The 11608-nt window shown below is 33.9% G+C and overlaps 1 protein-coding gene across 2 annotated transcripts; it reads right to left on the reverse strand.

Annotated features, from left to right (window-relative positions):
- Positions 1-70: 70 nt before the first annotated feature.
- Positions 71-9681, reverse strand: Oatp33Eb (Organic anion transporting polypeptide 33Eb). Of its 2 annotated transcripts, XM_088225924.1 has the most exons (9): positions 9314-9681; positions 3591-3779; positions 2587-2772; positions 2183-2386; positions 1840-2097; positions 1224-1749; positions 996-1144; positions 771-911; positions 71-682 (listed from the first exon to the last, which is right to left on the reverse strand). In XM_088225924.1, exons 1-9 carry the CDS (start codon positions 9393-9395, stop codon positions 198-200), a joined length of 2220 nt encoding a protein of 739 aa, XP_088082050.1. In that variant the 5' UTR covers positions 9396-9681; the 3' UTR covers positions 71-197. The 2 variants fall into 2 exon arrangements, with proteins under 2 accessions (XP_088082050.1, XP_088082051.1); XM_088225925.1 differs by lacking the exon at positions 2183-2386 and having other exon boundaries at positions 9314-9533.
- Between the last annotated feature and the right edge of the window lie 1927 nt (positions 9682-11608).

Genomic DNA, 11608 nt, shown 5'->3' on the forward strand with positions numbered 1-11608 from the left:
GTGAGCACAGGGAGTATGCATGCGTCAAACACTTTTTTCTTTAGGTGTATTGGGGAAAAAAAAGCCGACAGTAAATAAAATAATTTTACTAGATATTGTACGTAGTCACAAAAAAGAAAACATTATGCTCGAATTTATTAGTTTTTATTAATAAGTCTAAATTTAATATTTTTTTTAGTCTAATGATCGACATAATATTAGATTCTTGTTGATTTTCGTTGTTTAAACTCTTGAATAAGGTCTCTTTGAGCGTTCGCTGAATTCAAAGGTCTTCCATCAAAACCTTGAGGACTTAAAGACCTTCTCATCGGTGGCCTCTCGTCCATCTCTTGGTCTTCTGTAGAATTCAGTGGTTCTACTTCAGCAGTCGAATATCTCAATGAACTTCTCGGTCTTGGCGGTCGTCTTTGTTCCGGGTTCGAAGGTTCTGGACTCGACTGAATTGTTGAAAATCTACTCGACTGTTGTCTAGTTACTGGTTGTTTTGGCCGGTTTCCACCATTTGCATCGTCATCTTCACTATCGAAAATTTTAAGATCTCTCGCAAAATATACTACCAAACAGTCCATTAAGATGGAAACAAATATCAGGCAAGCAGTGAGAAGAGTCAAAATTTCTCCAAATTTTTCCCCGTGGAGACTACAACTTTTTGAATCATACGATAGATATTTGCAAGTTTTATCTGAAAAATTCGTACAAAAATATTTGTATTTTAGAATATCATTATGATTTATAAAATTGTTTTAATAATATTAACTTTTAATAAATACCTGATATTAAATCATACATAAATTTGCCCGGAATATGAACTAGTATTCCAGCAAAGCACAATTCATACGCTATAGCCATAGATTTATCTGATGGAAGAACAGTTCTTAAGGTGATAAGAAGATTTCCAACGTAACCAGATGCTATAAAATATTTTTAAAATTAAGATACAACATGGTGAGCAAAAAGGGTCTATAATAACTGGCATCGGTGTTCACAATCCTTACCGATTAAGCCTGCAGAGAGAACGCTCAGACCTTGAAATAACCGCCAATAGAGAGCACATTTCTCATTATCACACGCACCTTCAGTAGCCAAAGGTGACAATTTATCTCGCCTCGGTTTGTAAGTACTGCATGTGCAGTTACTATAATATCTGTAATAAAAGGATGATACACCTTTAAAAATGAAACATTCTTTTCTATCGGAGCAGTTGCCACGTCAAAGAAACAAACCTAAGATTATTGATGTACATGATTTCATTGCAACCAGCGTGACATGGAGAATAGTAGGTGTTCTTTCCATCTTCAGTACAAACGGGTTCGAACTTAGTACTTGTGGCTGCGCAGTTGCAAGCTCTACTACACATTGGAGCTACTAACTGGTGTTTGTACTCTTCTACTAGTTTACCCTTTTCGCAACCTACAAATGCGAAGGATATAAAAATGGAAGCGACGATCATGGAAGCGAGCACATTCCAACTGGCTAACCGTGTCGTCCTCGGCTTGAACTTTGCAATGGCCAGTCCCGATATCAAAACGCAAAGTGCGATTACAGGAAGCTTTATAATATTTCTGACTAATCTAGATTTCCAGGGATCATTGAACCCTTCTCCCTTCTCTGGAATGTAGAATTCCGCCTCCATGTACTTGGCTTCGTAGCTCGAAAAGTTATCGATTGCCATGTACAAAAACACAGATGAAAATGTGTTAATGACTAAAATTCTGTTCGTGAATACTCGTCGTAATGACGCAACAAGTCCTAAAAAACAAAAAAATAATTAGTTGTTATTACTATAATTGAAATGGCGATAGTGACTTTCAACACATATTAATAATAAACTTCCTTTACCAGTTTTAGGAGTTTCATCTATTTCATCGAGACTTTGGGAAGAGTTTCCCCTGACTCTTTCTAAAATGGTCGCTACAGTTTGCTCCATTACTGTACTGAGTAAGTTTCTCGGAAAAGTTGCAACGAATGTTCCAAATATTATAAGTAGTGAACCAATAATAGGATATCCGATCCACCAGGCTTTTCCTTGTGAAAGAAGCGACCAGGCCATGAAGGAACCGAATTGAATGAATGACATCCTTACGGCTATAAGAATAGCTAAAATAATAAACGAAATTGTACAAAATAATATATTGGATCGAATATAATTTTAAAAAACTAGAAATTTTTACCAAGAGTTTACCTAAATATACCGGACTATTCTTTTTTTTAATATTATCGTCGAGATATGAGAAGCCATGTGAATAAAACGAAGCGTTTGATAATCCGTTTAAAAGCTGGATCAAAAAAAGTACGATGAGCGTTATTATTGCGTTTCCACTGTCATTATTAATTATTTCTAAATTAGAAGACAGATAAGGTCTTTCTTCTTTGCACATATTGGGACCTAAAAAAATATTAATTCATTAAAGTACATTTTAAACATAAGGTAATAAAAATACTAGATAGAGGAACGCGGGATTGACATGGAATGAGGCAAATGAGGCATGGAATGAGGCAAAAGGTCTCCTGGAGGCGTCTGGTGATGTCCACATTACACATTCTTCACTTAGGAATGAATGTGGAAAAGAAAAAGAAAATACCAACCTGTGTTTATTTCTATGTTGCTTTTGGCAGCTCGTTCAAGATACGGAATGATGACTAAGAAGCACGTTGTCCCCTGCAGACAAGCTAATCCTCCGATCCACGCAGCTCTGTGAATCTTCAGACCGTAGTGAGCCACCAGAAAGCCGAATAATCCGAGGAATATGTCGTGAGATACCAACAGCCATTCTGTAAAAAAGTGCAAAACGTTTAATTGTACTTGTATTGGAATACTTGTAAAAGATGGAGGTGAATGAATGACATTGACGTGATTTTTTGCGCCATAACAGGCCAAGAGGCTCAATTATAGTGGTAAATTACAACACAGAACACCCAGGCTTGGAAAAAACCACAATTATGTTTTGTGTTATCGCCGGGAATCGAACCCGAAACCTACCGTACGTGAGTCTTGACCACTACACCACGGACGCCGCATGTGATCCAGATAATGAAATTGAAACCATGGCAGAAACTCTCGCTAAAAAAAATGATCATATTTCTTTGATGGGACTTTGGTCATGAAAATTTAACTGCAAAAGTGTGACTTCAGGAGAGCAAAAAAGCATTATTACGAATCTTATTACTTAATTTTAGAGTGATTATTTACAGATCATTTCATCTGTATAGCCGCATTCGAGTAATTTAAATGAATAACAGAAATATTCCAGCATTGGTCCACCAATCGCAGTGTATCTCAAATCATTTTTATATGACATGAAGATAAGATGATCAGCCTTACGCTACTGGTACCAGTCCAGGGAATGTGAAATATTCTGGTGTGAAAACACCCTTTAAATAAATATTTCATATAAACCATGTCGGGAATCGAACCAGAGACCTCTTGCTTGGTAAGGAAACGCGCTGACCATTACACCACGAGGCCAAATCAACCCAAAAACAAAATTATTCATATTTCCCTAATAAGTAATGATACCATATATTTTTTTTATTCACGTCGATGCCCAATGTAGTTATTCATAATAGTAACCATTTTTTTGTCAAATTACCTATGACAACTGGTGGGTAATCATAAATTTCCTTTATGTAGGGTAATGTTGCAGCAAAATAGGCCTGAGCTGATCCCTGACATATTGCTAGGATGACTAGAAACAGCAGGAAGATCTTTGGAGTGGCGAATTGGTGGAACCAAGGTGGCAGACAGCATGGCAGAATGGTGATTCCACAGTCGATTGTGCCTGGAAAAATTAAGATTTTGCATATCTGGAAAATAAACCAATAAAAATCAATGACCAGGATACTGCCACAGGGAATCTTCTGTAGCAGTATCTCTCCATCTCTCTTACTTGATTCCCATTTTCCAACAAAGTTATTAAGAAAATTTCTTATTTTTCTAAGATTTAAAAAAAATAAAATCATAGGTACCTCTATAATAATATGTACATTTACGTGTATGTGTGAGTATATATATGTATATATGCATATGTATGTGTATATTTATATACCTAAGTATTTAATATCTTACTGTATACGCATATACCTATATGGGTACATTTTCTTATTTTAACTTATTATTGTTTCAACAATGTTTGATTATGTCCAAATGCTTGCAGACTGGCTGGATTTCCTCCCTAGGGAGTTGTTCATATTTAAATTTACTTCAACAGAGAGGGAAAAATTTTTGAGAAGCGAATATGGAAGTCTAGGCATTTACAGGGCTTATGACCTGTCATTGGCTGGTTTAAGTGGCCACTTTACACACTGTGTAACATTCACCATTCTGCCTAGAACAACTCCCTAGGGAGGAAATCCAGCCAGTCTGCAAGCATTTGGACATAATCAAACATTGTTGGATTACTACCTGGTAAAAGAAGAAGTATAAAAATTGAAAAATTATTTTCAGGCGTTGCCTAGTAGGTGATTTGGTTCAGCCGGATGAATCTCACCCACGTGATAAAGGTTTCAGCTCTTTTACTTCACAAAAGTCAACAGATGGAAGAGTTGAGGAAATGTGGATGTTCAAACATAGGCAGAATGGTGAATGTTACACAGTGTGTAAAGTGGCCACTTAAATTCAATTTCAATTCAATTCAATTCAATTTATTTATTTTAAATATAACATATACATTACAAAAATATATTCAATACGTACATATTATAAAAAAGGAAAAAAAATACACGAAAGAGACTCATGTCAAAGGAGTCGAAGAATCCTGCTCCGGAAAACCCCTTCGGATACATGGAACAGATCAATATCCAGAGCGATGTTGTTCAACATAGCGGTAGCTCTTCCAACAGGCATAACCATAGGCAGGTTGGTCCTGAATATCGGAATATGAAACAATCTATGCTGACGCTGTCTTAGGTAATTATCAGGAACATACAAACCAATGCTCATCATAATTTCAGAATTATCGATCATACCGCGCAACAATCGATAAAAATGTGTGGTCAAATACACATTCCTTCTAGTCTCTAAACTGTTGTAGCCAAGCATACCCTGGAGAAACTCGGTCGGGTAGAGCCAAGGATAATACCCGCACTCTCTCATGTAGAGATATCTCAGAAACTTCTTTTGGATTTTCTCTATCATAAGAGAGTACTTCAGTTCATGTGGCCCCCAAATCATCGAGCCACTCTCGAGTCTACTTCGCACCAAGGAGTTGTAAAGAGTTCTCAGTACGCGGGTATTTTCGAAAACCCTGGCAGTACGCAGAACAAATCCTAACATCTTCAATGCATCACCACTGATTGTCTCTATGTGTTCATGAAATGTCAGAGTGCTTACAAATCTAACGCCCAGATCCTTAACATTCGATGTTCGTATCAGATTCTGGTCATTCATTTTGTAGCGAAAAAAAAGAGTTTTTTGGGCCCTAGTGAAGGACGTGACCGAACACTTGGAAACATTAAACCCAAGTTTGTTTCGCCTTCCCCATTCAGATATATTAGATATATCCGCTTGGAGAAGACGAAAATCGTCAGAAGTTGTCACCTTTAAAAACAGTTTTAAGTCATCCGCAAACAACAGAAAACGCGAGTTCAAAATTACATTTTTAATATTATTAATGAAAATTGAGAACAACAATGGACCCAGGTTAGAGCCTTGCGGGACACCCGAGAAATTATGGAAATACTCTGACGCGAATAGACCGTAGGAGACGTATTGGTTTCTGTTTTGGAGGTAGCTCGCCATTAATTTTAACATACCATCCGAGAAACCGATCTCATACAGCTTATTTAATAAGACATCATGGTCGACAGTATCAAAGGCCTTGGCGAAGTCATTATATGAACAGTCTACCTGATGTCCTGCATCCAGAGCTTCCGTGACGTAGTTTGTAAAAACCATTAGATTGGTTTCAACCGAGCGGCCTTTCCTGAACCCATGTTGTTCATCAATAATAAATGGCTCTACTCGGGAAGTGACGATTCTACATATGAAACCAGCCAATGACAGGTCATAAGCCCTGTAAATGCCTAGACTTCCATATTCCCTTCTCAAATTTTTTTCCCTCTCTATTGAAGTAAATTTAAACATTATTGTTTCATTTGGTCTTCCCCATGTTATTCTTACTTTTAACTTAATATATATATACTTTTGTTAAACTGCTGCACTTGAATGTTCCGATAATAAATGTAAAAGCCCATAGGGCGTATAAATAAATAAAATTATTTCCAGGAAATACTTCGTTGTGGTTATTTTGCTTAAAAACCATTTTATTTGAAATATTGCAGAGATTTTCAATTTTTAGTTGATAGTTACTAGGCGTCAAGTTACATGAAATGGCAGCTTTCAAAAAGAATTGGGAGTGCGGCTACGAGTGGCAGGCGCCACATTCAACAGTACAAAGGCTGTCTGGAGATCGGTTATATACTCAATGAAAACCAAGTGCCGCCTATATAACGCCTCCGAAACACCTATTCACCTCTACGGATTAGAATTTTATCAAAATCAAAATACTGAGGTTTAAGAATAGGTGTCTCAGAAGAATTTGGGTGCGCGGTGGTTTGACTTTGTAAGGAATGAAGTAATTAAAGAACGGACGCAGCAAACTCCGGTGACAACTGTCACCAAGCGGAGGCGATACGGTTGGCTGAGCCATATATAGCGGGTGCCTTCTGAGAGCCTCAACCACGCTTGCCTACTTTTCAAGGCATCAGGTTCTTGTCGTCCTGGACGTCCTCAGCTGACTGTTCGTCGGCAGTTTATGTCAGAATTACAGGACGCGAACTAGACTTGGGAGGACGCACAGGAGCAGGCAGCCCTCTAACTAAGAAGCAGACATGGAACGATGGGGAGTTCGATGAGGTAAAACTACCCGTAGCGTTTTAAAATTAATTAAGTACTTTTCGGTGAATTTTATCGTCATAAATGTTAGATCTAGCCATGCCACTATAAAAGAATTTGATAAGTAAAAAGTAAAGTAAATGAAAAACACACCACAGTTAAGATTACGAATAAAAATGTTTTTTGGCAATTAATGAAAGCGTTATGTTATCATCATAACATACTACTTAGTAAATTAACCTTGCTAATATTTTTTAAATTTATTATTAAATTTATATGAGACGAACTGATAATGATGATTCGAAAAATGAATTAGAACTTCAGGCTTATTCTGTAACAGTTTCAAAGTAAAATTTATATAAATATGCTGGACTTTAATACAAAAAAAAACAAAAAAATTTACGCATAAAAGTGATGCCCATACCACAATTAATCTGTTTTATTGTATAAAAAAGAGCACGAGAATAGAATTTAAAACAAAGAAGACAAAGATGCTGTTCTGTGGCCGGTGTGTGTATGAAAAAGACAAATCAAAAAATGGAATGCGTTTATTCGGAATCAGTCGGTTATTGGCAGTAAGTGGGAGTGCACGCTAGTTATATGACCAGCGTATTTATGTTTTGGCGTAAGTATAGCCTGTGAGCTCGCCAATACATGACAGATGACATTAACATAACCATAGAAAAACATAGCAGTTGAGCTCTCAGAAGTAAAGCAACGTGAATGCAGCAATGCTTGAACTACATGTCAATAATATTCTAATAATCAATAATATTATTTGGCCATACGGAACTTTAAAGCACACCTTGGTTTAATTACTAATAGTATTTTATCGGTTAGGTAGGTGTATTTAAAAAAAATATTGCGTACCTGAAAAAAGCACAAATAATTATGTTTTTGTAAATGATGTCAGTAGCGACACTCAGAGAGTGGCTTTGTGACGTTTTGACATTTTTATAAGAAATTCATGGCGTAGCCGAAATACTGTTATAAAAACGAGGATGTTTTTGTTGATTGACGTTAGCAGGCGCTACCCAGGGGCGACTTTGTGACGTGAGAAATTATTTAAAAAAAGAGATTCATGGCGTAGCCGAAATATTGTAATTAAAACGAGGATGTTTTTGTTGATTGACGTTAGCAGGCGCTACCCAGGGGCGACTTTGTGACGTGAGAAATTATTTAAAAAAAGAGATTCATGGCGTAGCCGAAATATTGTAATTAAAACGAGGATATCAAATCAGCTAAAGAATCTGTATAGTTAGCCTATGCTTTTTACTTAATCTAAAAAATCTATCATCTGTCTTTGCTGCTTATTTCTGTTCCTTATATTTTTTTATTCCTTTGTAAAAATTTCTTTTAATTGTAATGTTTATAATGGACTTTGTCCGTAAATAAATAAATAAATAAATAAATAAATAAATAGATATTTTTGTTGATTGACGTTAGCAGGCGCTACCCAGGGGCGACTTCATGACGTGATGAAATTATTAATTTAAATATTTTTTTTCATTTTACATAGCGTAGCCGAGATAAGAAATTGCGTGGTGTTTCGAAATTTAACCGTGTAGGTAGCCGCCTAGTTACAATATTATTTTTGTATTTGTATAATTCCTGTTTTATAATGTTTATGTATTTATCGCTATAAGAATTAAACTAAAGATAGTTTTTACTTTTAATCGCTATCCGTTTTTTAAATTATGTTTGTAACACTCAGTAATATTTATTTTTCAAGTATTCAATGTTATTTTTGCATTTTAATTAATATTGTTAATATAAAGCGTATTTTTATTTATTTGAATTTACTAGACTGTTTTTATTACAAAAAATAAAAATGCATATTTCTCTATGTATTTTTCTGTTATAAACAATCTATTAAAATAATACACATCAAATTTCCATTGTCTGTTGATTTTATTTGCAATCTTATTTTTTTTCGATGGTTAAAACTCTAGGAAATTCAAAGACAATAAAATTTTTACTGTCATATATTGGCGAGCTCACACGCTATACAAAGCCCTATGTTTTTTTTTGCTTTAACAGATGTCAATTATATTTTGATTTTTATAAATTGTGGAAAATAAATTATTTAACGGTTTTTTTCTGTTTTTTTTTTAATCTCTGAAATTTAAATCATTATGTCTTGTGCTTAAGGTTACACGATTTTAATGTTGTAGCATTGTCTTATGAGAATTAACGTGTTTTATTATTTTATTTTGATAAAGTAAGTACTTAAAAACAGAAATATGTCTGCCCAAAATCATAAAAAATACAATCGAAAAATAATTGGATTCCAAGATACAAAAATAATTTAAATAGCTTAAATCAGTCGTCTATTTTTAAATAAAAAAAACTGAAATTTGCAATAGTTGTTCTTAATATAAATATAAAGTTTATTTTTGCTTGTGATGATGTGAGAAAAATAAACGTTATAATGCTTTTACTCGTATATCTACAATCACACAAAATATTATACACAAGTACCTTTTTGTATACTAACTGTCGGAACACTGAACTGCGCGGCGTGATCTGAATCAGACCTCAGCAAAGAAGTCGGTCTAATCATTATTTTTTGTGAACTCTAATAATATATTTATTTTATGTTCTGAATACTACCAACTACTACTGCAATGACACACTTTTTGTACATCTTCCATATCACATAAAAAATCGGTGAGCGCACATTATTTTTCACGCAGAACAATCTACTTTCTTTCAATAAATGTTAGATCTCAAAGAATCCGCAATTTTAAAACGACAAAAAATATTCGACAGGTTTAATTATGAAAATAATTTTGTAATGAGTATGTCTATAACACTCCCATGCTGAAAAGATATAAAAAGGAGATAAACATTGATAGTAACGATGAAATAACAGATAACAAAAGATAAGAGGTTTGATAAAATATGTATTATTAGTGAAGACGCAAACCTTTTAGACACCATCTGGCGGAAAATTGAGCAAAATATTGGTCGAGTTGTAATTTCTGGAAAATTGGTTAAATATTTCATTATTTTTATGAAAACCAGATGTCATTAAATGCGGTAAATATTCTTAATTAAACCACCAAACTCTACTTAATTTGGTTGATAAATCAATTTAAATAATGCATATATTTAAGTAAAGCAAATATTTTATCAATGCACAATTTATACCAATTACAGTTGACTTAAAATCGGTCCCATTGGTACTACTTACGTATCATTTAGTATGATTATTACTGTTTTTGTTGGTCTTAAGCACTCAGTAAAAGCTATACCTAGGTACTACAATGTTTATTTATTTATTCATACAAGCGTATTTAGCAGTTATGTTTTTACACAGTATATATATTTACAATTAGCGTATCTCTATCGTTTTGCTTTTTTGATTTATTGTTTCTTACGGGAGCTAGATCCATCCGAAAATTCAAAAAAAGTTCCGTTTTTTGTGCCGTCTTTGGATGTGCGGTATGGTATACAAACATGATTAACAATTTTGGGAAACTGAAAAGATTCCGACAAAGAAAAAAACATTATGATAAAACAAAATAGGTTGAGTTTTGGCATGTGGAAAATGGTGGAAAACGATTTTAGCTAGGCATAATCAGTCCGACGTGCAGTTGTCCTTTCGCACGATACCGAGGAAACATCTGCGAGAGACTGACAGAAAAACTATATTCAAGTATCTATTTGTCTTTTTTTTTCTCTTGAAACTGGTTAAATACTTAGGATACTTATTTTATTTTAATCTATTTAATAATACGTTTCATTGCTGTAGTATATGATAGTAGTAAATACTACAAACACGAATATCAATAAGCTTGTTGACATCTCTATTAAGTTATATTTTATCTAACGTGATTAAAAAAATAATCGACTAAGAATTCGCATTATCTTTATCCACCATTTATACTTTCCGAGAATATTTTTCGGACTTTTACACAGTCGTAGATGTAGATAGATGGATACGTGATAGAATGTATATTTTTTGCAAACATCAGCCTGTTAAAGTCAATACTAAATATTGAACTTACTTAGCATTTTCCTACTCATTACTATTTTGTCTGAGTGCAAACACCATTTCATTCGTGAGTCTTATTCTCAACACGTCATTATTTGTACAGGTTGTTTAACTAAAGCTGGCGCGTTCGGAAAACTCATACATACGCATTTAAAATCTACAGGATATTGATTTAAAAAAAGGTTTTATCTAGTTTTAACCAATTTTTTTATCTTTACTGTTTATCAATTAGTGTTTATACCCATCTTTTCTAATATAATTTGCAATATGCATTTTAATTACACTGATTTAATCATTATAAATACAGTGTAATGTAATACGAAAAATAAAATAAAAAGAGGGCTTTTTTAAAAATAATTAAATATATGACATTTTCTTAAGTTACCGTTTTTTTTAACTCTAATCCAAAAGAGATTTTTAAAAACATTTAATATAATATCAATATTTAAAAATAAAAATTCTGTAAATTTAAAATGTTATTTTGTAAGTTTTGCGAAAGCGCCAGCATTAGATTATGTACATTTACATGATTTGATAAAATGAAAATATATATTTACAAACCAATGTTTTCATGTAATACAATCGAATACATATTAATATCTCTTTACGATTAGGAATCGCAGCGAATTCTGACGAACGCAGAAGCATCTTAGGTATATGTTATTGCCATATCATTAGCAACTAACAAAGAAATAGTTGTCTATGTCATGCTCATAAGCGCGTCCGAGCGCGAGAGAGACAGAGATTATTTTCATAATGCGTATGCCGTGCGATGT

Source organism: Micrasema longulum, unplaced genomic scaffold (assembly GCF_059751315.1).
Source record: "Micrasema longulum isolate JH-2025_06_02 unplaced genomic scaffold, ASM5975131v1 h1tg000401l, whole genome shotgun sequence".
NCBI classification, from domain to species: domain Eukaryota; kingdom Metazoa; phylum Arthropoda; class Insecta; order Trichoptera; family Brachycentridae; genus Micrasema; species Micrasema longulum.

Bases quoted from the DNA above. Each gene is read 5' to 3' on its own strand.
- Oatp33Eb (XM_088225924.1), bottom strand. From the start codon at position 9,395: ATGATTAGACCGACTTCTTTGCTGAGGTCTGATTCAGATCACGCCGCG. The intron at 2,387-2,586 runs GTTGGTATTTTC...ATATTTTTTTAG, and splicing joins CAACATAGAAATAAACACAG to GTCCCAATATGTGCAAAGAA. The intron at 683-770 runs GTATTTATTAAA...CGAATTTTTCAG, and splicing joins TATGTATGATTTAATATCAG to ATAAAACTTGCAAATATCTA.